Below are 27451 nucleotides of genomic sequence, written 5' to 3'. Positions count from 1 at the left end.
AAGATAAAACCCAGTAGTCTTTGTCTCTGATGAAATGCGGTCCAGATAAAATAACAACGGTTGAACTTATCGTTCTTAACTGTGAAGTTTCATCAATTATTTTTTTAAAAAAGAAAGATCTTTTTTAGAGAAATTGATTTTTAAACGTCAGTGTTGTTATTGTTGTCGAGTCACACAAGCGGTCGCGTACGCAAACGAAAGAGATGCGAGAGACGGCGCGTCGGAAGTGAATCACTCGGATGCCAGATTAACAACTAATAACCGTTTAATTGTACAGAAAAATAATACATGATACAAACTTCGTAAGGTATTAAATTAACTGATCTATATGGAAAGTGGTTGTGACTTGTGAGAGAGAGAGAGAGTTTAAATGAGATCCGCGTGGAGTTTGAAGGATCCGTTTGTTGACCTGATGCAGAAGAGAATTAGGTCTGTCTTTTAGGAAGGTTAATAAACGAGGAGGTTGAGGCGTTACAACAGTTGTGGATAATGTTCCGGGTCAGAGTCGATCGTATATCCGTTTTCGGAGGTGGCAATAACTTCCGTTATAGGCAGAGCCGGCCCTACCCATAGGGCGAACGGAGCAGCTGCTCCAGGCGCTAAGTCCTAGGGGGCGCCTCAATGGTAAAGAAAATTAAAGGAAAAAATATTTTTTTCACTTTTCGATATTTTGATTGCGAGCGTGTGGCCAGTATGTGAATGGCCTTATCTGTTGAGATGCGTGCGGGAAAAGTGCATGGGCGAAGTTCCATCCCCGCCTCAGTTACATCACCAGTGTTGCCGCCACAAGCGCTGCCGTTTTAGTTGGCTAGTCCATTTCGAAGCACCAGCACTGCCGAGCGTATTCCCGCGCTTTCTGCGTGAATTTCACTTGTCAGCTGACGTGTGAGTAAATATTTTTTTATTCGTTAAGGTATTCTTTCATACTTTACAGAGATACCTATGAGATGTACTGTACCTACTTTGTATTATAAAGGGTGTCCCAAAATTTACGCAAGATTTGAATTAAATAGAAAACAGTTTTTTTAAAATTATAATTTCTTTATTGAATCATAAAGTACAGTAGACCCCCCCCTATAACACGGATTCAAGTATAACACGGAACAATCTATCGTGTTTTAGGGGGGTCTACTGTACTGTACAGTACATTAGTTAAGTCGACTCTTGCAGAAGACAAGCTTTCTGATCTAGCCTTGCTGTCCATTGAAAATCAGCTCAGACATTATCGTATGAGGAGATCATAAAAAAATTTGCAAATGCAAAAGTGCGTAAGCAGCTATTAAAATTTGTTCTCCAGGTGATTTAAGTAGTTTATTATTGTTGTTATTATTAGGAGCCTGTAGCCTAAATAGTTAAAAATTTTATAAGTATCGTTACATTAATTAGTGAACATAATAAATAAGTACCAGCACCAAAGTTGATAATGCTTATTGATCTTGTCAATGAATATTGACTGAATTTTCATTATCTAGTTAGTAAAATAATACCAATGAGTGATCTCATTATAAAAGTAATATTTGTGATCAGTGGCGTGGCGTGGGTGTCAGCCGCCCGGGGCGGAGGAAAATTTTGCCGCCCCCTTATTTAGGTATTATTAATATTTATTGTGAAATTTTGCCGCCCCCTTAAAGTGCCGCCCGGGGCACGCCGCCCCTGCTGCCCCCACTACGCTACGCAATTTGTGATAAAGAAATTTACCTTAATCCTACATATATATATATTTTTCATTCTTTATGAACTGTTCCTATAGGTACTGTGAGGAGTGCAGTGCCAACGAGTACGACTGTTTTCAATCGACAAATTAGACAGATAATTAAGATGTTGTCCAGATATTCCAAGTTATTTGCTTGCATGCATCACTGGTATAAATCAGGGGCAACCAAGGGGCGCCATAATAGAATCTCGCACCATCCTTAAACTTGCTTCGGGCTGGCACTGGTCATAGGACCGGGTGACGACTTGTCGAGTCGGCGACTGCTTCATTGGGCCGTCGGTCCCGATATTAAAACGGCCGGGAAATGAAAGGATGAACGCGCAACTTGTTCCAAATTTTCACGTTTTTTCTTCCTTTTTCTTAGCCTTCCCGGAAATTTTGTGATTAAGAATACTTCAGGAATGTATGGGAGGGAGAGAAAGCTCTGTGTGTCCAAGCATCTTTAATGCCGCGGGATAAAGACAGAAGATGCGGCAGGAAGGAAGACAGGGCTCTCTGTGTCCCGTTTCTTGAAAACACGATCGAGCGAAAAGGCCGACGGGAGATGAAGAGGGCTCTTTGTGTTCGCATCTATATTCCAACTATATAAGAACTGGGATTTCAACAACTGTGCGAAGACTATTTTATAATAACTCTGCACGGACTTCTCAATCTGACAACTATTCATTTGCTTTTCTTCTTCTTCCTATATCCCAGATTATTTGGGGTCAGCCCGGAATGTCAATTTGCGCCACGTTGGTCTATCTCTAACTGTTTCTTCATCCACTCCCCAGTCCATCATATCCGTTTTTACACACTCAATCCACCTCTTCTTAGGTCTTCCTCTGCCTCTATCTCCCTGTACTTTCATATTTAGTGCCTTTTTTGTTACATGTTCCTCATTCCTTCTCACCACATGTCCAAACCATGTCAGTCTATGGCTTTTTATTTTTTCTGAGATAGATGCTACCTTTAGACTTCCTCTAATGTAGTCATTTCTAATCCTATCCATCCTTGTGACCCCGGACATCCACCTCAGCATACGCATTTCCGCCACATGCAATCGCTTCTCGTCGGTGGCTGTCGTTGGCCAGCACTCGCACCCATACATAAGCACGGGTCTGATGACAGTTTTATATATTAGCCCTCTTACTTTAAGTGGCATGCGTTTGTCACAAGTTATTCCTGTCACCTGTTTCCACTTTAACCACCCTGCATTGATCCTTCTAGTAATCTCCCTATCAATGTTGCCATTTTTCTGCAACAGAGATCCTAGATAGCGGAATTCAGTACTCTCTGGCAATGGTCTTCCATTTAGTTTTAATGAACCAGTACCAGGGAGACCGTCAAAGTTACAGAACATATACTCCGTCTTGATTTGGCTGATTTTTAGTCCCTCATTTTTCAGCACGTGTTACCATTTGTTTAGCCGTCTCTGTAGTTCTTCTGTCCTCATCAATGAGGACTATGTCATCTGCAAACAGCACACACCAGGGTACGTCCTCTTGTACAGCAGATGTTATCGCCTCCATAACTAATAGGAAGAGGTATGGGCTGAGTGCTGACCCCTGATGTAATCCCACTCTTACTTCAAACATGTCCGTCAATCCGGCTGCAGTTCTAACCTGCGTGCTGGCCCTATAGTACATATCTTCAATTGTTGCAATGTATTGAAGCGGCACGCCTTTCTTTCTAAGGGACCACCAAAGGACTTCTCTTGGGACTCTGTCATACGCTTTTTCCAAGTCTATGAACACCATATGCAGGTTTTTCCTCACAGATCGGTACTTTTTCATCACCTGTCTCACCACGAATATGGCGTCTGTAGTACTCCTCCTAGGCATAAATCCAAACTGGCATTCAGTGACACTAGTTTCCTTTCTAATCCTTTGTTCAATTACCCTCTCAAAAAGTTTCATTGTGTGAGCCAATAGTTTTATTCCCCTATAATTATTACATTTCTGCACATCCCCTTTTTCTTTCCAGATGGGTACTAAATAGCTTTTCCTCCATTCATTGGGTATAGTTCCCTCTAACAGTATTTTGTTAAACAGCTCTGTTAACCCGTCTGTTCCCTCCTCTCCTAGGACTTTCCATACCTCAATTGGTATCTGATCCGGGCCCACTGATTTCCCATTTTTCATTTTATTCAATGCCAGCTTTACCTCCCCTTTTTCTACCATGCCTACTAGGCCAATATTTGGCTTTACATTTTCAGTGTTAGTTTGTCTGTCATTCTCCACGTTCATAAGGTTTTTAAAGTATGTTTTTCACCGGGCCTTAATTTCTTCATTTTTAGTTAACACTTTGCCATTTGTGTCCTTTATACACTTGATATAGGACATATCTTTACTCCCTCTGCCTCTCATTTTTGCAAGTCTATATATGGCTTTTCTACCCTCTTTTCCCGTGAGTGATCTATACATTTCGTCCTGGGCTTGCGCCTTAGCTATGGCAACCACTGTCTTCGCCTTCTTTTTCATCTGCACATAGACCACTCTTTTCTCTTCCCTTACCTTATTATCTCCTTTCTCCTTCTGCCAACTTTTAAAAGCATCTTTTTTCTCTCTTATAGCTTTCTTTACTTCTTCATTCCACCACCATACCTCCTTCTCTATTTTCCTAGCTGGCTTAGTTTCTCCCAGAAGTTCCTTTGCAATCCTTCGTATTTCCCTGGCCACCTGTGTCCACCATTAATCTACCGAGTCATTGCACTTCGTGTTCCGATTAATAACACTTATTACTTTTTCTCTAAACTCTATTGCCCTTTCCCCTTTTAACAACCACCATTTAATTTTAGGTATCAGTTTATCTTTATACTTAATCCTATTAAGATCAATCTTTAATTCCATTACTAAAAGTCTATGCTGACTAGTGAAGTCTTCTCCTGGTATCACTTTACAGTCCTTAATCTCTTTTAGAGTAGTCCGTCTTGTTAATAGGTAGTCTATTTGTGTTTTATTATCTCCCTTTTCATTATTTATTATTCATTAATTGTGTGTAATATAATTCATTCAAACTCTGTATGAAAAATGTTATGACAAAAAACATACTTATGTCGGGAAAAAATTGTAATGCGGCTGCGACCGCTCCAAAAATTGTAAACTCCTGCAAAGCTTGGCCAAGCAGGATATACTGGAATAAAACAGAGAACCTATACTCCTGATGCGGCCAAGCACCAGGAACGAAGGAATGCTCTATTAAGTGTGTGTTCGCATCTATAAAACCCCTGGAGAGAAGACAGGAGACGTCGACGAAAGTCGGAGAAGGCTCTCTGTGTCTGGCTTATTTAAGGCTACGTTGGGTGAAGACAGAAGACGCGGACGGCAAATATTTTCATTGTGTGAGTTAGGAAGAACTCACACAATGAAAATTGGAATCACTCGACAAGTGATTCCAATTTCCAAACACTTGGAGAAGCATTCTTTCCGTGGACTCTTGGAACTTCGTGGAACTCTTGGTGGAACTCTGAAGCAGCCACCTCCACGTGGTGAGTTCTGGGTTGTCGTTCGTCTGGAAATGACGAAGGCAAGCGAAGAGCTGCTTGTTCCTTTCAATTGAATAATAATGAATAAAAACATGCCAATAAAAGCAGAAATTACAAAAGTAATTAAAGTGAGGAGAATTAAGTATTTAACTTTGATATAAATCGCTTTAAACGGGCGATTAAACGTTTGTCGTTTGACTAGTTGTGACGTATGAAGAAGTTATGTTCACCTGACTGGAGTGGTGTCGTGTTCATTATAAAGATATTATATTTTTCACAAATGTTTCAAATGATTTTTTCCATAAGTATTGTGTTATAGGTGTAGTCAACCACAAATGTATTTATGCCACTGGCAAATAAAAATACAATCTGTTGCACGTCCCAGTATTGAAGCGTCTCATATCTCCAGAGTAAGCCATTTGTCTACGATTTTATCCCCAAGTATCCGGTAACCCTACACTGATCCACTACAAAATTTTCAATTTATTAATTGATTTTGATTTATATTCAAAAGAATGGAATAATTTGAATTTTTACTCGGTTAGCGCCATCCAGAGTAACTATCTAGGAAAACAAATCAAGCAGTTTTAGTAGTAGTCGAAATTCTACCAATCAAACCGAACCTAGTAATCCACCAATCGTAGCGATAGTTACGATCATCGTCACATTTTCGATTATTGATATTAGCCAATAAAAAAAATGTTTAAAGTTTAAATGATTTAACATAAAAATATGCGCGTCTCCGTCTATCCGCGGAAGAAAATATGCAATTGAATTCGACGGTAAATTTTTAAATTTAGGCTAATATTAATTCTCTTTTTAAATTACAGTATTACATTCTGACATATTTTTTTTATTCAAGTTAATTTCTTTGTAATGTCTTGTATGTTATGCAGACGCTAAACGGGAGAAATTACTATACAAATTACATCTGATTTTATAATCATAATATGAATTATTTATTGTGATATCGTCACAATGTCGGGCTGCAATTTTTAATCATGTATTTTAAATTAAATAAATTTAAAATATAGTGATACCTCGGTGTTCGTCGATAATCCGTTCGAAAAGAAATCCACGAAATCCGAGGCCATTATTTCCATATGAATCAATGTAAATCTAATTAATTCGTTCTAGACACTTAAAAATACATACCAAAAACACATTTTATAGAGAATTAATATAGCGTTAAATACTAAAAGAAATAAGACAATAATATAAAAGACTAATCTAAACGAAAGCAATTGAATTATTGAGACACGTGGGGTAGCTAGACACGTGGGGTAATGTCTTGTCTCGTAGAAGCTAGTTGGAGGTGAGCTTCTAGCCTATATCGCCCCGTGGTAAAGTGTGACGTAATTGTCATGTAATAGTAGTTGTATGCGTTTATGATAGTCATATCGAGGGGAATAATGCCTTCTGGAACAGTGGCGTAGCTAGGGGGCGCGGTAGGTGCGGTCCGCACCGGGCCCCTGGAAAACGATAGGCCCACGGGTGCCCCAAAATCACGAATAAAGACCCAAAAAATTTTTTCGGACTCACAAATCTGGTTCAACACCGAGCCCAGAGAAACCTAGCTACGCCACTGTTCCGGAAGGTCCATTTAAGGGTAACTGGCCCCTATTTAGGCGTTACAGACGTAGAGAAAACCCGGAAAACTTCACGTGGCCAACTCGCTCTGGCGAAGCGCGAACCCACGACCGAACTCCCAGTGTTTAGGGAACGGAACCGTTGGCCAAAGGTAGGCAGTCGTGGGCAGTAATGCTCACACAACGAGAAATAACGCCACACTGAGCAGGAAAACGCGTGGGTCGTCCTTTGTTTTCACAAAATTAGCAGCGAGGTCACTTGGGCACGCCGACGAAATCCGAGGCAATCGATGAAAACCGAGGTATTACTGTATGATTAAAAATATTTAAAAATTTTCTTTTTGCGTCCGAGGTGCCCCTGTCACTGGTGCTCTTTGCATCAAGTGTCCCTTTGCCTTCATAGGCAAAGGGGCGCTCGATGCAAACCAAACAAAGTACCTAATAAGTACCCACTAAGTGGCTACTTAGTGGATTCCGTCGGCCATGTAGGAATTAGAAGTAGTAATGTTCTTGGCAGAGATTTTTAAAGAGAAAATTGCCGATAAAGTTCGATATTTGAATTTACGATGTATTTGAGTATGTTAATACCGTTATCGTATCTAATATATCATAAATTTCATATTGTAAATCAAAATGGCGAGAAATAGCAAATATGATAATTGAAGTTCTTCGAGGAAAAAATAATAATAACCTGAAAATTTTAAATGGTATCATTAGTTCACGATAAAAAAATAACTTAGAAAATTAATTAGTTAGGTTATTTCCTATAATTATAAGTTTTATATCGTTGAGTTGAGATACACACAAATAACGCTGTTATAAAATAATATTCTGAAGTTTAATTGCGACCAAACCTAGGATATAAGGTATGCGTTTATCAAAAATAAATACCGGTAAATTATTTCCGATAAAATACTTTTTCGAGTCAACCGATACAGTACATAGTTCATCTTTTAATACATTTTGTTTTCTTAAGCAATATCTAGTTTCACACGATAATACAATAAGTTGCAGCCTAATAAATCAGTGATACATTTCGACAAACTTAAAGGTACAAATATAGATGTTTTATTTAATAAGATCATATTGAAGTTTCGGAAGGCATTCACAGTGGGAGCGACCTAGTGATTAGGATGCATTCCGAAAATAGGTATACCGTATTACTTATCGGAATTAGTATTTTAGCGCTTCACCAGTTTTATATTTCTAAACTTTATTATCGATATCAAGAGCCTATTAGGAGAACTAATTATTTCGCCGTAAATACTTAATCGAAATTATAACGCAAGTTACAATATTAGTCAAACTTCATCTGTCCCAGATTGCACATAATCGCCTCTTATAATTTAAAAATATGTAACAATATAATTAAAAATCATAATTTTATTTCTTTTTTATTGTTTGCATTAGTATATTCACTTTAATTAGCATGCCAAAAACATCATAAATCGAAACAAAAAATTTTTTTATTAAATTCTGATGTCTATGAAATTTTATAACTTTTAAAAAGACATTTTTTCATAAATTATATATATTATTTTCGTTATATTCTGCTTATTATTTATGGAATTTGTAATGACACGCAGTTAATTATTTCTCAATAAAATATTTTAATTCTCCATTAGAAACAAAATTACCGTTTATTTTGTTTGTATATCAGCAGCTCCCCCTGCATTCCACATATTAGTGACGTCATTCTTTAAATTTAAAATATTCTTTCGTTAACAATTAATACATTTAAAAAATGATTACAATATAAACATTTGTAAAAACATCACAAGAAAAAATATGTCATCGGGGAGTGAGTTAGACTAAAAAAAGTTATTGTTTACGTAACGTTTGTTCATTACGTCACATCGTGTGTATCGTGTTGGGAGGAGGTAAATCAATAAAACGTCGCGACGTCACACCATCCAGTTATTCGAATCGGCGAGAGGAGACGGAAAGAAACTATGGCCGGCCTCCGTCCTTTACAGATTTTAATATGGAAAAATTGGATTATTCACAAACGGCATTATATTTGGAGTATTTTTGAATTGCTTCTACCTCTTTTGTGTTCTTTTATTCTTGTTTACATCGCTTCGAAAATACCGACTTCGATCGACTTTAGAAGCGAAGATACGGACAATTCTGGTGTTAAACACGTAAACGTGACAATGTACTCTCCGTACAACCTTCAAGAATATTATAAAACAATTCACAAAATGGATAAGTTTCTTTTTACTCCGAATAACAGCGCTGTCCGCGAACTAATGGAAAATGTTTTCAAAGAAAAAGAATTACGTAAGTGCGTTTTTCGCTTTTTCTTGCCTTTTAATAATTTTTATTCTATTTAAAAACTAGAAAAAATAATTAATTATTATTTTTACTAATTATATAAAGCCTGAACGTAATTAAAAAGAAACAACTAATTTTAAGACTAGAAAAAGTAGCACTTGATTGACTGTGTCAATAATAAAACAAATATATATCTAGTTCGATACCATCTGTTCAAACAGATTCGTGAATAAATTATCTTCAATAGGTTAACTTATTCCCTCATTTTGCATTGTTTATTATTATTATTATTATTACTACTGTTATTATTATTATTAGTAAAAATATTTAATAAAATAAACTTGATTATGAAAATATTCTATGCAGCTAATATCTTATACAGTTTAAATGGTTTAAATTCCATATAATTTATTTTCACCCGCTTAAATTTTTTATATCGTTACAGAAAACGTATATCGATAAATCGTGTATGTGTATATACAAATAAAATAAATACAGTACGGTACATAACTAGTACTGTACTGTTAAAAACAATTTTATATATACTTTACTCGTCATATTGCCTTTATAATATGTAATTCGTTGAAAAGTCCAGAATAAATAAATATCAGAACTTCAAATTACTCCAATAACGCAATTTATTGGAGTGATTTGAATAAATTTGCTGCAGTACTTCAAAGTACTCCAATAAATTGATTTATTGATGTGCTTTTCAAAGCACAAGTAAAATACTTTTAAAATTATTTATAAAATTTTAAGTTTTCTATTTTATTGGGCTGTAATTTTCAAATCGCAGAACTATAAAATCCCACTGTCGTCCGTTTGTCTGCTCTTCGTTAATTTTTTTGAGAAAGGATTTTTTGAGATAGATGAAAATCGAGACTGAGTTTAGAGGCCGGAGGTTCCAATTAATTTTTAAACTAAAATATGATTAAAAATTGCAGTCCACCATTTTGGCTAGGTCACAACTAAGACATCGAGCAACTTTGTCGTATCTCGATAGAATTCGGGTGGAGCAAGAAATAAAAAAGCGATCCTTACTCTTATTATGCACAGAACAGGCAATCTTTGCAACTGATGGTCACTTGCCTCCACAAAAAAGGCTACCCTTGTATCTATATATGTGGCTAGAGCATTTGGCACTAGGGGCAAACTAAAAAATGGCGCTTTTTGGATAAGCCTATTCATTAGTCTATTACAAATTTAAAAATTATAAAATCACTTTTATAATATAACTTTTATATACCTTTGTGACAGTTTTCTATGAATTTATTCGTTCGCCCACGTAACAATTTTGGAATTTTGGCGCTCCATTATCTTGACTCCCCGGGCACGTACCTCTCTGCCTTTGCCTTTCCACGACCTTGCTTGTATACGCCAACCATGGGAATTGCGATCATTTTACTGGCAGAATGGAGAGACGATTCTTGTGTTTTGTTCGTTTTTCGTATCATCAATAAGGCGCATCAACAATGTTTTTACTTTTCTTACCTAAATTCCGTTAGTAGCGCTCAACCGCACCAGGGAGCATGGATGTTGTCACCTTGACTCCACTGTATATCGAAAATGAATTCATAGACCAGGGGTGGGCAAGTAAGAGTTCAGTGGGAGCCGAAATGTAGGTTTTGCAAAATGCATGGGAGCCGCAGTTGTATACTGTCGTGGCGGATAGTATGGTAAAGCTGGGAAGGATAGCACTTTCAGCAGGAGCCACATTTGCCCATGCCTGTCATAGACCTTTATTCCATATTTGGATTTCTTGCAATTTTCCATCGCAATTAATGGAAAATTGCAAAGTTTCCTCAAAATAGGTTCATTTTGAGAACGAACTTAATTTTATAAGCTTGTAGAAGACGTGCTAACGATCTTGAGACATCGCCCGACAAAGTCGCGTAATTCGTGCGATAGTAATTTATTTTATTTTATTGAGGATGAGAGTTAGCGAAGTCTCTTACACATGCATTACAGAACTGTTCAAACAGAACAGTTTCGTTCTCAAAATTTGATCGATCGATTTTTGGTTAAACTTTGCTTTTCTCCATTAGCCTAATTGTGATGATATGAAATTCAAAGATGTAATAAAAAATGCGAGTTCGTAATTCTGTGTTCGAGATACAGTGGGTCAACGTGACAATGTCCATGTTCCCTGATGCCAAAAACGAACAAAACAATCGATGCCGAGAGAGTTTAATGATCGTCGTCCGCGCCTGGCAAGTTTAGGGATTGCCTCTTCCGTGTCCAGCAGGTGCAAGGTTCACATCTTTGTGGTCGACAAATGTAAGGAATACCTTCTTGTGTGGCCAGCAACTGTTTTCTTCTACACGCACGCGCACACACATGCCCTTACATAACACATTGAAACACGTGTTAGCATTCGGATTCGTCAAAATGTATAAATATACATATATTTTTTTATTTAATAGAGAATCTAATAAAATTTGTACAATATACAAATAATTTCATAACAAAGATAATTTGAGTGTACAGGTCACATGATATATGATAGTATATATATAGGGGTACGCCATATATAGCTAGGTTAGGTTAGGTTACGATCAGTATATATAGGGCTACGCCATATATAGCTTATGTTTGATATAACAGTATATATCTATATCATGTAGGTCTATCTGTGAAGATCCTAAAATCGCGCCGGGAATTCGATTGTTTACAAGATTGCTACATCGGGAAATTTCGGAAAGTCAATCGGAGCGAGAACGCGCATCGGGCTACAAACCGGACCGATGTAAAGCATTTCTTCTAAAACAAACATAACGCGGTAATAAACGACGAAGGGGATGTCGCGGTGCTCGTATACAAGAGTCGGGATGTAAACAATTAACAAAAAGGGGAGAAAGAAGAGAGACATATGGTCAAGGACACCTGTTAAACCATGTGAGCCCGGGACCGTCTCGAAAGGAAGGGCGGCCGCAGAACGTTTGGCTGATCGGTTCAGCCAGATGTCCGCGAGAGGGGGGCAAACAGTGTAAATTATGTGAGTAGCTGTCAACGCCCGGGCGCTGTCCCCGGCCAAACTTGGTTTTCGTCTTGCTTAGAAACAGTAGACTGACCAATCGAGAAAAGGAAAAAGGAACCCAAGACCAATCAAGAGAGGAAGATTCGAGAGAAAATCGTATAAAAACCCCCGAATCAAGGTCGGAAGGGGAGACGACGGAGCTTTCTACCAGGAAGTGAACGACGGGACTCCAAACAGCCACCTACTCTTTCACCGACGTCCGTCACCGACCCCTCGGACTCTTCTGCCTGACTGCCCCGGGGCTTCAACGACGACTCCGACAGCACTCCCCGATCGCCGTCATCCGGAGCTCCTTCTGCCGCAGACGATCTAGATCGCAACTCGTATTGTACTTTGTAAGTTTGCTTTGATGTTAAAATAAACGGTTATTGTAAGACACTTGTCATCTTTGCCTCTGCCGCCACCACCCACGTACGATCGGTCCCTGGGTTTTTCCTGACGCGCAATTAACAAATTGCCCACATATGTCGGCAACTTACATATCGTATATAAGTATATATATTTATAAAACTTCACTATATATATAACATGATTTTATGTATAACTTATATCAGTGTACTGTATATATATGAGGCATATAAGCTATACACGATACAGTAACTAATGTAAGGTCGCCGACTTCCAGGGGAAAACAGTTAATCACGCGTCAGGAAAACCTAGGGTCGAAATCGTATGTGGGTGGTGGCGGTAGGAAACAAAGATGACAAGTGTCTTACACAAAACCGTTTATTCTAACTACTAAGTTGACTTACATATTATTGAGGTACAACACGATCTAGATCGTTAGGGCAATGTAGGTATGGTGACGTTGGGAACGTTCCGGGCTTCCTAGGTCGTTTTCAAAGAGACAGTTTTCTTGTGGCGCTGATGAATGAAGGGATGTGGTCCCGTTGTAGAGGAGAAGGAGTTCTGTCGGCCTCTGTTGACGGCAACCCCTTTTCCGGGATCTTCGCACAGTCTTGACTGGTGCAGACTCGACTGGAGGGGAACCGCCGCACTTCTTCCAAGAATGACTGAAGGAGGATCGAACTCTCTGTCTGGAGGAGAACCGCCTGTCCGGAGGAGAGCCGCCTTCAACCCTGAGATCCGGGGGTTTTATAAGATTTTCCCGAAACCCGAGACCGATCCGGGTCGAGAGGGTTGACGGAGCCTTTGAAGTTCGCGCTCGTATTTCACGCCGTTATGGCTCCAAACAATCTGCCATATCATTCAATTATTATGCCTTTGTGTCCTTTATCATAGCTTAAATTTATCTTTGTATACTAGTACCAATTAACAGGACTTATTATACTGGAAAATTATGGATGCAGATATTTAGTCTTACAGATCAGAAATAATATTTTTTATTTAGTTCACCTGTGAACTAAATAAAAAAATACTGTAAGACTAAATATCTGCATCCATAATTTTCCAGTATAATAAGTCCTGTTAATTGGTACTAGTATACAAAGATAAATTTAATACTGCCATATGTTCTGGCGGCTAATTTCCCCCCTTTGTGTTCTCACTCCCGACACTTGTTTGCGAGCACCTGGACAAAGCTCCTCTCTTGGTTGACATCCCCTCGGTCGTTCGTCATCGAGTCGCGTTTGTTTTAGGATAAGTTTTAAGAAAGTTTTTTTCGTGTCTGGTCTGCATCACCAACACGCGTTCCTGACCCGAGTTGACTCTCGAAATATACGACTTTGGAACTTTATAATTATTCACCACTTCTACGCGTTTTTGCGACCCTTACACTAAGGCCGCGACTCCACTAGCCATAAAAGGGTCGTAAAACCCCTCGCCGTAAAAGCTTTTAATCACGTGACCATGCTATTTTACGCCTGAGCAGGTCGTAAAACCAACGTAAAAGCGAGTTGAGCAGTGTTCAACTTTCGAAGCGAATACGACCGTAAACTGGTACCATCCACCAATCAGAAGTCAGTTAAATCTAGGTCATCGTAACACGGTGCGAAAATGGTGGAAAATGAGCTTTTGTGTACGTCCTCTCGTGGCTACTCTAGAAGATCTGGAAAGATTTATCGAAAACATCCGAAAGTATTCATGTATCTACGACAAGAGGTATCCCGATTATTGTAATAATGGATGCCTAAAACACGCGATATGAACGGCCAAAGGAAAATCCTTCAATTTAGAGGAGTATATAATAAAAAAGCTAAGCTTATAAATGCTGTATATTATCTTAATAATATAATAATAAAAGTCAATATATGAAAGTAAAGATATTACTTTTACTATATTTGTAATTATAGTATAGAGAAAACTCGTAGAATATAATTATTGTCTTTATATTGATATATCACGTATACACCGTAATAGTACTGTCGCCGTAAAAAGCTTCGCTAGCCGGACCTCCACCGCAATCCGAGCGCAAACGCAAATAGGTCACGTGATTAAAAGCTTTTACGGCAGGGTTTACGCTTTTTACGGCTAGTGGAGTCGCGGCCTAATAGTCTACTACTATAACTATGGGCGTCCGCAGTAGGGGGCAAACGGAGCACTTGTTTTTCTCTTGGATCAAATATACCACAAATTATAATTGTAAAAAGTGATTGAGATACGTAACCTTACACTTTCGACCATGGGAGCTTTTGTGTCTTTTTGTGTTGATGCAATATTGTATTCTATAATCTACTTGTGCAAACACATCCCAAAAATGAAATACGTCAATAAGGTTTTAAGTCATGTAATTATTTGTGTCTTTAAGCTTTGTCGTTCTGAAAAATTTTTTTGCGGACACCCATGGTATGTCTATTTATTTTAGTAACGTTACTATAAGTTGTCGGCAAACGTATACTTTATTACGTATATGATAAAGAGCACTCCAAATTAGAAGACAAAGACAGACTATTTTACAGACTGTACAGTACATGGTGAAAGTGGGAACAAAAAGAGGTGAGGAACACGTGGCAATGTTCTTGTTCTTGTTCGTGGGTTTATGTTGGAAGGTATGGCCGTTGTCGGCTTTTCTTCCGATGCGCTATGGCCGACGTGGCAATGTTGCTGGTGTGTAAAACTACATAGCGCACCCTGGTGGTGGAACCTGGCATAACAAAAATTAAATATTTCTCTTTAACAATATAAGGTTAAAAAAAAATAAGCGGAAGTTGAATAATGCACTGTTTTGTTCGATAGAAATTGAAAACAGAATGTAACCTTGTGTCCAATATATAAATATAAAGGATATTAGAACATCAAATTTTATTTATAAAACACTAGATATTATGAGTAACATACAAAAGATTTCTGAAGTTTCTATCATGGCAAATGTATAAAACTGTAAATATAACTTTCAATGTAGGGGAGACCGGGGCTAGTTGTCACAGTTTTTACTCATTTCTAGTTTTAGGGTCTATAATATCAATTTATTTAGTTTAAGTGAAAGTACATCTACATATCTTTTGATTTGGTTTATAATAAATATATGAACATTCAATAATTTTTTGTCATAGTTATTAATTATTTTAGAAACTGTGTTACCCTGTAACAACATCCCCCTAGTCAGAGTATGCTGTCACAGAGTATATGTAGTCTAAGTTCTCACATTTCCTGAGTTTATTTTAGTTATGTTAAATTATGCTTAATATGACATTTACTTGTGTCAATTCTATAAAGAAAATAGACTACTAATTTACTATTACTTATTCTGCGAAAGACTCTGGAACTCGTATCTTTACATATTGTCTTCAAAGTCAGTTGTGACAAACATTATATGGATTTACATCTGTACATAGCTTGTGAGACCAAACTTTCACCACAAACCAAACGGAAGATTTTCTTCCTCTTCTGACGAGTCAGTTTTAGTGATAAGTTGTCCCAAATGAACTTTCTTAACAAGTCGGTTCATAGTTTCTAATTTCAAAATAGAAAATTTAATTGCTGGTAATGTATATATACATTAAGGACCAATCTAATAGGAAATACAGTTGTTACTCCCCTTTTACTAATTGCAAGTTCTCAAACGGCACAAGACACGATGCATCAAACTTTACGCAACTCGCCCCAAATATTTTAACCGCTAATTAACGGAAAATAATGCAACAGATATTATTCGAATTTTGTAATGATGTAGGCGAGCGATAAATGAACCCACTCCTAGATGACGTGACCATTCAGTTTTGATTATATAGGCGATATTTGCACTGTGACAACCAGGCCCGCCGTAAACGGGCGTGCAAGGCGTGCACCGCACGCGGGCGGCACGTCCAGGGGACAACAAATTAGTATTGCTGGCAAGCTCAGCGTAGATAGTCGTAGTTAAACAGGGGAGGCATAATCGGTATTGCACACGGGCGCTCAAACAGCTAGCGGCGCTGCTGGTGACAACATGCCCTTGTGACAACTATCCCCGGTCTCCCCTAATATCTTTACACTAAGTTTGATTTATGCGCATACGGCAATGCGACATATGTGCGATCTGCCGAGGGAGACTGCCTTTTGGAGGTCTTTTATGAAAAATTGGCTCCTATTTAGGTGTTACTAACGTGAAGAAAATCCGGGAAACTCTCGTATAAAAACCACTCGGTACTCGACTGAACAAACGTGACTTGCTAGAACAAATTATGGATTAATAACATATTTTTATTTCATCATTCATAGAAAATAGCGATAAAAATGAAAAAAAATTGAGAGGTTTCTGATATTTCTGATCAAGATCAACAAAACAGCAGAAATGACGACGATACTTTGTAAAAAGAAAACGCCCTCGTTTAACTAAAATTAATATTCTCGCGTAATACAGTACTTTTAATTGTGATTTTTAGTTAATTATTGATTGGAAATAAATTATCAACTGCTTTAATAAACACATTTCTCTTAGTAATGAAAAATAATAATATACTTTTGCTAACTTCTGGAATGTAATCCTATGTTTAGCATTAGTCCTTTGTTTCGTATAGTACGGATTCGCATAACACGGCACTTTTTCGAATTTTTCTGTATCTACTGTGTTATATGAGGGATACTTGTATTTCAAAATATGTTAGAAAGTTATGTAATTCTATGGTATAATTCATTCCATGTTTTAATAGAAAATTTATTCAAAGGCGCCATTTTATATAGCGCCGACAATAACCGGAAATCTCAAAATCGGTTAACCAGTTTTTTAAACTTCGTCCAGTGGACACTAAAGCCCTGGTCACACTATGCGACTTCCAGCCGCGCGGGCGACTGCAACCGCGACGGCTGTTCCCGTTAATTGGTAATCCCCCCTCGAAAACCGGCGCGACTGCAACCACAACTAGAAACAAAAAGTTTGTTCTACTGGCGACGGTTGCAAACGCGCATCCAATCAGAAAACGTCTTTGTGCCACGTCATACTTTGTGTTATATATTTGTCAACATATCTTGATTATAACATTTGTATTAACTCAGTTTCAGTACATTTAAATGCTATATTTGATATAAATCAAATCTGAATTTATAAAAGTTATTTGTTAGATTTATTTTAAAAAGTTTGATTACTTTTAATAATATACAATTGAATAAAATAAATGCTTATATAAAAGAAAAAATATATCGATTATAAATGAATTAAATCATTCAAGCTTTCCTCTAAACAACACTTACCCTCAAATATTCACTTTTATAAGATTGATAAATAGCATCCAAAACTTCTGGGATAATGACTGATATCGAATTATGGGCCACTCTAAATTGATATGCCAAACTACGAAACGTTTCGCCTAAATTATATATAAGTATTGGTATTCATACGGATATATCCCCTATAACCTACGGCATCCGAAAGCCTTAATTCATTCATCAACTGGTGAAAGCACGATTGTTTAGCCCGTTGATTTTCATTTCGTCAAGTTTTAACCCAGCATAAACGTTTTTTTTTTATTTTTCTCTTCGTATATTCTCGCCAGCTCTAACAAAATTAGCGCCTTTTTTCTTTTATTCATTCCAGAAAAGGAACTGCTTGCTATTTTAATAAGAAAAGTAGCTAAAATTCCGTAAATACTCTGAAGTAGAACGTAAAAATGTCGGTAAACTCACGAAAGTAGATAAAAACAAGCTGCTGTAATTTTATTGGTTTATTATAGGGTCAGGTGTTCCGAGTTGCAACGTCAACGAACAATGTGTGACCACGAGAAGACGCGCGCGACTCGCGCTTGTTGCAGTTGCGGTCGCCTGCGCGGCTGGAAATCGCATAGTGTGACCAGGGCTTAAGAGGCTCTTTAGCAGTGGCGACCTTAGGGGGTGGCGAGCAGGGCAATCGCCCGGGGCCTCGCTCTTGCAGGGACCTCGCGCAACAACTCGAGTAGAAAAAGTTAATATTTAAAACTTTTTATTTTATCCTTAGCCGCAAACATCGTTTTTAAATCCCTGCGTATATCTTTTAAGGCATTTATGTATCTTAGTTTATCATCATTACTAATTTGTCGTCTTTATGATTGTTAACTTTTATAAATCTTCTAATATAATATTTTAAAACTCTAAATTTATTTATTTATAACTTTTGCATTTCTCGTCAATCATCAGAAATATCTATTTTCAATTCACATACTTTGCACAAAGAACAAGGGCCTCACAAAGATCTGCCGCCTGGGGCCTCGCAAAGAACTGCTGCCCGGAGCCTCGCAATCATTAAGGCCGCCGCTGCTCTTTAGCAAGCCCATTACGGGTTCGGCCGGGTGTGAGGGATGGAACCCTACGTATCCGGACGTACTGTATCAACTCCCAAAAAGTTTTTGGAGGTTTTCGACTCGTGCGGATTCGATCCTGGGTCCCCCAGAGCGACAGGATGCTGTTTTAAATTATATCAGATGCAAAACCAGTTTCAACCGCTTTCAATTCATTAGCTTTTAACTTTTTTTGTTTATTAATATTTTAAAATGTTCATCTAAGTTTCTTAAATCACATTTCATTTTCTAAATGAAAGAATTCTTTCATTTACCGCGAGGCATCCTCCTTCGGCAGATCGCTCACCTGTCGCACTGCGGTATACAAATAAACTAAACCAAGCTATTACTGTACTCTACTGTTCATGTGAGGCTCTGGATAGGTCCGAACCTCACTGAAATTCGCGTTAAAATCATTTATTTTTAGGAAAAAATTATTTTTTTTAGAGAAAAAAAAATAGAAGTTAGAAATAGTTTTTCTTAATGAAAACGACGCGAACTTTTAAACAATAGAACAATGGAGAAACGTAGATCGTCTATCTCCGAATGGGAATCGAATTAAAACTTCGATTTTGACCTCTCCCGCGCCCCCGAAAGGTTTCGAATTGTCACCAGGTGACGAGGAGCGAGCAATCGGAAAGTGGAATCGGAGGAAAACGGATAAAACCTGAGAATTCAAGGACGCGACGGCTTCTTCTCCCGAAAGTTCCAAGCGACGGATCTATTGTTGTGTGTGTGTCTCGTGCCCATCTTCGTCTCCGTCTCCCGACCTCGGATCGACAACTTTCCATCAACGGAAGTCGACCGCATCGTCCTGGAGTCGCGGAGTCGTCGAGGGAACAGGCCATTCGCGACCCAGGGACACTCCTTCGAAATGAGACTATATCGGAAAGGAGAGGAAGACCCCGAGACTGCTACCGACCTAGAACTTCCAAGATCACGGAAATCTTGTAAGCTTCTTTCGTGTCAAATAAACGGTTTCTTGTAACCGTAAAGTCTGTCTCAGTGCCGATCGCCCACATACGACCCTTCGCGACCGCTTGACCCTCTTGACATAGTCAGCACCCTGTCGGCAACTCTACATTCAGACAATAAATAAATAAATAATATTTCTCTCGTATAAAATTTATTTTCTCCAGAAACACTTAGACGTAATAAAAACAAAATACACGAATAGTTTATTCCGAATACAATTAGACATGTTTAAGAACATTCTAATCTTCCACGTTATTTTAAATCCGTAAGTGATTAATAAATAAAACTATTGGATTTTTGTGGACATTTTGTGATGAGGAGTTTTTTACATTGTATTATCCTAATAACAAATATTGGCTTGAATTGTGGAATTAATAATTAGTGCAAAAAGTCATATGCAGATTGGGCCAAATATGACAACATTTTGATAGTTCTATTTATAATTTTGGACTTGACACCATCGCATGGGGATCGGATGGAGGTTCTTCATAACACCTTTTCTAAAGTTGAATAAACAAAAAGTTATTTTTAATTATCGATTCAATAACGGGATATCAAGTTGTAACGCTTTATTTGGGTCACCCTTTATAATTTATAATAATAATCAAATAATTAGCATTAAGATATTTTCTCAAAATCACGATTTCTGATCTTCAGAGGACAAAACATTATGATGAATACCTCTGTCTCCAAATAAGTTTTAATTAGATGTATTTACTTTGAGTCTTAATACAGGGTAATTTAGGTGTTTATAATGATAAGCATATTCTTTTTATTGAATTACTTAGCAACGTATTAGATATATTAGTCATCTTCGATCTTATTCTTATGTGAAAACATACACTTTAGTTTCTTTTTAAAAATAGAAAGTTGTCTGTTTAACTTTTCATCTTAATTAATGTAAATTTGTTTTCATTAGTCTTGCAAATTATGAATGTACACACCGTATACTATTCAAAGGCTTGTGTTATAATGTAGTCTTTATATATATATATCAAGTGTGTTATAAGTCTATATTTTTTACGCTTTAATTAAATATATATTTTTTATTTTGAGATTTTAATATATAAAATTTACAGGTAAATACATTAAATATATGTAATTGTGTGAAGGTTATATACTGTATATAGGTCTATATAAAATTATTTTTACACTATTTTATGAATTGTTAATAAGTCCTAGGAATGTCCGCGATCTTTAGATTTTTTGATTTCTCCTTCTAGAGGATTTGCCAGTTTACACTGTTACATCACAATATCGCTATCGTTACGGTACCTTTACATTTATGTAACGTTATGTTAACACTCGTACGTCATTGACATAACTAGCAATTCCATGTGATGCATCTCGATTACGTCAGTGTTGGCCACATTTCGTAATGAAAAGCAATAAATCGATTAACTATTACATTTACATTAGAACCGGACAAAATCTTTACAAGTGTAAAAATATGGAACAACATTAGTGATTGTGACGCAAAAGGGATACTTGTTTTCGAGGCGTGTTCAGTAATGCAGAATTCTTATATAGTCAAGCTTTGCCATCATGTTGAACGATGTTCTTAATAATTCTGACTCCGCCCACTGTAAGAATTCTTACTCGATTATTCAGACTACTTTTAGCAGACTTTTAGACCCCACTGGAGATACATACGACTCCTTTATCTCCACATCCCCTCGACCTTTAATCGCCAAAATTTAATAGCTCCATTCCTCCTAATAACCAAAACTTCCTGCAAAATTTCGTAAATCTTCGACAAAATCACAGGAGTTAAGCTTCAAAGAGGGTGAACAAAATTGTACCATACACACAATATCCATACATACATTATTATTTTTTTTTTGTTTGTTTATTTTCACTTGTATGGGGCACGAGGGTAGAGCGCGAACCACTTTTTGCTCCTTATCGGGCTTCCTTTTCCATCTTTTTTTTTCAACAAATGAAATAAGTAGAATACTTTTTATTAATAAATAAACAAAGAGTTTTTCTTTTACGGGCCTGTAAGTTTTTTCTGAGCTAAGGGAAAAATCCTCAGCTCTCTCGACGGCCCTGTATATGGCACTAACTATAATATTAATACTATTGTAAAACAGGATTTGTGGTTTTTCGATCAAGAGAGTGTGAAGCTCCGGAAATGTCCCGGAACCCGACTAAATTCGTTAATATTTAATATATTTTTCCATAAAAGGAAAAAATATATTAATTTTCTCAGAAACATGATAAAGGAAAACTAGACGATGTAAGTCCCAAGATCAACTATCTCCGATTGAGATGGAATTAAATGTCAATTTTGACTCATCCAGCGATCCAGTTGAGATCTCGTTACGCTTAGTAACAAGTGATTGACAACATAGAAAGCCAGAACGAGGAAAAGCCACCAATCGGAATGGACGTTCGAGGACAGAAAATAATAAAAACCCCGAATTTCAAGGACGACAGAGCTTCTCGTCGTCCGAAATCGAGCAGACCTTGATTCTCGAAGTGCCAGACCTTTTTTTAGTTGTGTCTTCAACGTCACCCTAGATGCTTTATCTGAATTGACATCACCTCTCTTCCATTCTGACTTGAGTCAACTTAATTTTTCAGCAGAGATTCGAGACTATAACTTACTTTTTAGTTTTATCTGTCCAATTTTAAATGGCCTACACAAAATTTGTTTTATTATCTAAGAAAAAAAAAAGAAATATTAATTAAGCTAATAAAATTACTAAAGTGCATTACGAGTCGTGGATACTTATGAACCTTTGTAACGTCTTGTTATATAATGCTCTTTGTTGGTCAGAATAAATATTGCGTAGGCTTTCATTATCGATTCAATCATAAATACCCAAACGCATTTATACGGTTGAATTATATTGATCGATCAAATTGTCAATTTGATCGATTTGTTTGTTTGATTCAATCGTAATACGATTGAATCAAACAAACTTTGATTACAATGTAGCAATCGATCGAATCGATTCAAGTTAATTGATTAATGCAATTGAACCGACTACATCCATCTTTAGATGCTAATAGTGAATTTAATTGTTTTTCTTCAGTTATCATTGTTTTATGTATCGTCATCTAATTAATGTACTATAATTTAATTTTAATTTATCTTATTATTAAATTATTATTTTTAATGTATCTATTACTAAAAACTTAAAATTTAACGTATAATTTAAATCTTTCGAAGTAAGTGATGGATTATAACTATTTGTATATATATTTTGATGCAATTTATTCATTTAATAAAAATCCGGCAACGAAATGCTTAACTTTACCGGCAACATTTAAAATTATGGTGGCGCCATCTGTTACGATATTTTATTGAAAATCTCCACTTTTTATATTTTTAATTATTATAAAATGGCAAAATCTTAATTTTGAGGGTAGGAGTTTTAAAAAAAATTGTAAATGCTAACGAGCAATTATCTATCGTGACATCGTCACAATGCCGGGCTGCAATTTTTAATCATATTTATATAAAGCACACATGATAACATGGACAACCCAGGATATCTTCAATTAAAATTGAATTATGACTATTTACAAAAATATAAAAAAATAATAATAAAAATTTTATATTTTTGTAAATAGTCATAATTCAATTTTAATTGAAGATATCCTGGGTTGTTCATGTTATCACGTGTGCTTTTATGCAAATGAACTTTATGATTACCCGAAACCATCACCAGAGGACCTGAATCAATAATATATTGTGCTAAAGAACAAGGTAGTTGTGATCAAAAATTGTAACCATTGTTTTTAGTTTTAAACGACGCCAGATCCTCAAATAAAAGATCGGCGTTTCGATCAATTTTAACTTTGTGTGAAGATTTTTTATAATTTACCATTTGTTCTAATGAAGTTTATTCAAGTCAATACACTGTTACTTCTGTGGTGGAGTAAAAAAGGATGTAAGATAGACTCGAAAATTTTATATTTTTTTAAATAGTCATAATTCAATTTTAATCATATTTATAATTTATTTAATTTAAAATATATTCTCTCCACCTTCAAATTAGCAGTGTCATGCCCCTGTACATCATACTTTTCCTTTACGAATAGAGTCGTGCCGGTCATCTATCTTACTCCTTTCAGGGGAAAATTTTCGAATTGAAATAACGTTACTTCCTGTCCAAAGCGAAAGTACGCGTATAGTTAATTGGGGCCTCCTGCCCCTATGCTTTCCATATCTGCTACGATTTCGTCTATCTAACTCCGTTCTCGAGATTAAGGAAGGACAACGGACAGACGGCGACAGTGGAAATTTATAGGTCTACAATTTTTTTTCCAGATTGCAGCGTAATAACGAGTAAGATCGTCATTAAGTCCGACCCTACTCGAGATATAACACACAATGCCCCAGTCCCTCCGCATCCCTCGACCTTTAACCACCAAAATTTAATAGCATCAATCCCTTCTAATACACAAACCTCCCTGCAAAATGTCAGCCCTTAAGATCGCCCTGTGAGCATTAAGAGAGACATTTTTAGGAAGCCTATTATGGGTTTGGCCAGGCCCACAATGTGTTTGGAGGTACAAGCCTACACAAAATTTCAAATCCGGTAGGGATTCGAGGGTTTGTAGACCCTACCGGATTTGTTCCTATGGCATTTAATTTAAATTCAAAATAAAAATAGCCCACATTCTTCTCAAAATATCCAATAAGCTCTTATGTTTAAGAAATATTTCGTAAATTTATATTAAATAAGTAAATGTGAAAAGTAAAGTAGGTTATCGATTTTTGTATGATGTTTATATAGTTAAAAATATAAAACGTGTCCTATTTAATGGAAACCTTCGGTGCCAAAAAGTTCTTTCCAGTCTTTGTTTTTTCTCTTTTATATTTATAGCTTTACGAATATTTATTTTTTAGTGTGTTAACAATGTCCTTCATCTTGGGGAAGGGAAAAATATGACGTCAATATCTTGGTTATGTTGACATCAATATTATAAACCATACATAATATAAAAAGTAAAAAGAATTATAAAAAACAAAACCAAATTTATGTGAATAGTAATTAAAATTATCCGCGCGGAAAATTAATTCTAAATCACAGGATAACACGTGAATGAAAGTATGTGGAGTTGAAAGGCAACGTGACGCATGAACAATCTGCTATAAAATTCGGAAAAATTCCGCGTGACAGGAAATCGGGAGCAGATCCAGGACCAACTGTCATTGTTTACATTAGTTTTTAGTGGTTTTTATCTACTCGGACACTGGACCTTGTAGAATTGATTACGTGAAGAAAGAACAAGACAACAAAAAGATTATTCAGAAGAAAGTTGGCACCAGAAAGGAGAGTAAACCGAAGGTTGTTGTGGCTGTTTCCTACGGGATGGTTACTACAATCACCAACTTTTATTTTGTAATCGAAGCGTAATGCAATCAACAAATAATAGATTACACGTATAAATATTATGTGTTAGTAAACGGTTGCATCTTAACAAAATCTGACTTTAGCGTAGGTTTGGAGCGTTTCCAAAATTATTACTTTTTTATCTTTTGAGTTTAATCTGAGTCCTTCATTTTTATTACATTTTTACATGGAAGTGCTCTAAAACTTGTAATGACGTATTTTTGCTAGTTTATAATAATTAATAATATAAAAATTTAAAAAAAATAAAGTCCCATAACAGATGGTGCCGTACACAATTTTAACTTTTTTGCCGGAAAAATTACACAACTCGTTGCTAGATTTTTTTTTTATATAATTAGAAAATTTTAAAGCACCTAAATATTTGAAATTTCATTTATTTTAAAGCTTTCAACTGCTCACCCTTTTTATTGCAATTTGTAATGTTAATAAATTTTACAAGATTTTTAAAAGGAACGACCCTATTAATTCAATAAAAATTCTTGAAGTGTATTGTTTTATGTTTATATAACGTTTACCGTAGAATCAAAAACCCTGGAGGGTTTTTCGTTTCTAACGTATTCGTTCCTACGTCATTAATTTAAATTCAAAATAAATAGCCCATACTCTTCTCGAAATATCCAATAAGCTCTTATGTTTTAGAAATATTTCCAAAATTTATATTAAATTTTGGCATTTTTATGTCAAACAGATTCATTCATCGGAAAATATTTTTATTTGAATTTATAAATATTCTTATTATTTCCATAAATATAGCTGGATTTATTTTAATCTATTAACAATGAATATAAAATGCTTCTCCATAACTAATATTATATTTAAATTAGTTAAATAAGCTCTTATATGTAACAAAATTATTTTGCTTTCAGGCCAGAAACATTGAATAAACTTAATGAAAAAGCAAGTAAAATGTTAAAATTCCGTTTTAAATATGTTTTTAAAGCTCTTTTCACCAGTGATATTTCTTTTCAGGGTTAATGTTACCTTAGGTGCCAAGATGGCGGCTCATCTCTGATTCCAGCAAGGAAACAGTGGGACGCACATTTTAACCTAACCTAACCTATTCTAATAATTTGGTTGGTAATAATTATGGTAATTTATTAGAATAGGTTAGGTTAGAACGTGCGTCCCACTGTTTCCTTGCTGGAATCAGAGACGAGCCGCCATCTTGGCACCTAAAGTAACATTAACCCTTTTCAGTTCTTTTGTCACTTTTGCAGATCTTCTAATGAGACTCCTTGGCATCTCATTTGTGAGTGTGCAGATCTTTGCTGGAATAAATTTCTTCATCTGGGTTCCACTCTAAGCCCCGGTGACATCACTCAGCTTTTTTTTAAAAAAGACAGTAGTCATTTGAAGGATTTTTAAAGATATTAGACTTCTGAGGCAATTTTTTTTGGGCTGCACAATGTACCTGTGAGGTAGAGGTACATTTAGCATACTGGCCCAATTTGCACAATAATAATAATGTAGTGTCGAGGATCAAACGAAATGTTCCCGACGTTGTGTTAAGGCAAGAGTGTAAAGGATCTTACAAATAAGCACACTTCGAAATCTTGTCGGCACTTGCGCAGTTTAGGGGGTATTGTTGTTTGAAAGGTTTTCTTCCATAAAATTAATCGATTCTAGATTAATTTGACTCGAACATTCCCAAAACACGTATAATTTTTTAGGAATAATCCATATAAAATATGCTATACACAAAATTGTGGGAATACTTACCGAGTGTGCACCGTTCGAAGACGCCATTGCTTTAAGCTTGTTTTCGTCGCGGAACAGCACATCGACGGAGGACGTGTCACGTGACATTTGTCGGTGCTATTCGGTCACGTGATTACTCATCTCTGACGCGTTTCCTGACAACTTACTCTTTTTGCGAAAAATTCGCTGAACTTTGGAGACATCATTAATAGAAATATTAAAACTTCATTCTATTCTAAATATGGATTAAAATTAACATATAAAAACGTATGATAATGCGATAAATAACTAATAATTCTGATCTACTTTTAAATGGCCTAATCTCTTATATCGTAAATAAAATTGTATAATATTTATTAGCGAAGTTGAGGCCGAAGTTTTAAACGCGAAAACGTGTACGTCGGACGTTCAGCGCCGCTTTCTTGTAAGCCTAGAAGTTTGACAATGGCGTTTGGAACGTCGAGCATGATTCCACTGACTTTCCAAACGCCATTGTCAAACTTCTAGGCTTACAGGAAAGCGGCGCCGAATGTCCGACGTACACGTTTTCGCGTTTAATACTTATGCCTCAACCTCGTTATTTTATTGTAATTTATTTTCGATCGTTACGTGTATAGTATTTCTTGTCAGTTAATTCTTTGATGAAATTGGTATCAGAATATTTCGGGCGTAACTAGTAATAACAATATCGTCTGCT

General features: G+C 36.3%; 1 protein-coding gene across 1 annotated transcript in view; it reads left to right on the top strand.

Annotated features, from left to right (window-relative positions):
- Positions 1–8583: 8583 nt before the first annotated feature.
- Positions 8584–27451, top strand: part of LOC136984942 (phospholipid-transporting ATPase ABCA3-like) — a 90784-nt gene continuing 71916 nt past the window's right edge. The window contains 1 exon segment of the mRNA XM_067282087.1: positions 8584–9052. Within this exon segment, the coding sequence (XP_067138188.1) occupies positions 8722–9052 (331 nt within the window). The 5' untranslated portion in view covers positions 8584–8721.

The sequence above is a fragment of the Centruroides vittatus genome, unplaced genomic scaffold (genome assembly GCF_030686945.1).
Source record: "Centruroides vittatus isolate TY-2023 unplaced genomic scaffold, ASM3068694v2 contig_941, whole genome shotgun sequence".
In the NCBI taxonomy this organism is placed as follows: Eukaryota; Metazoa; Arthropoda; class Arachnida; order Scorpiones; family Buthidae; genus Centruroides; species Centruroides vittatus.
The sequence above is the reverse complement of the archived record's forward strand: the minus strand, read 5'-3'. Positions and strand labels throughout refer to the sequence as shown.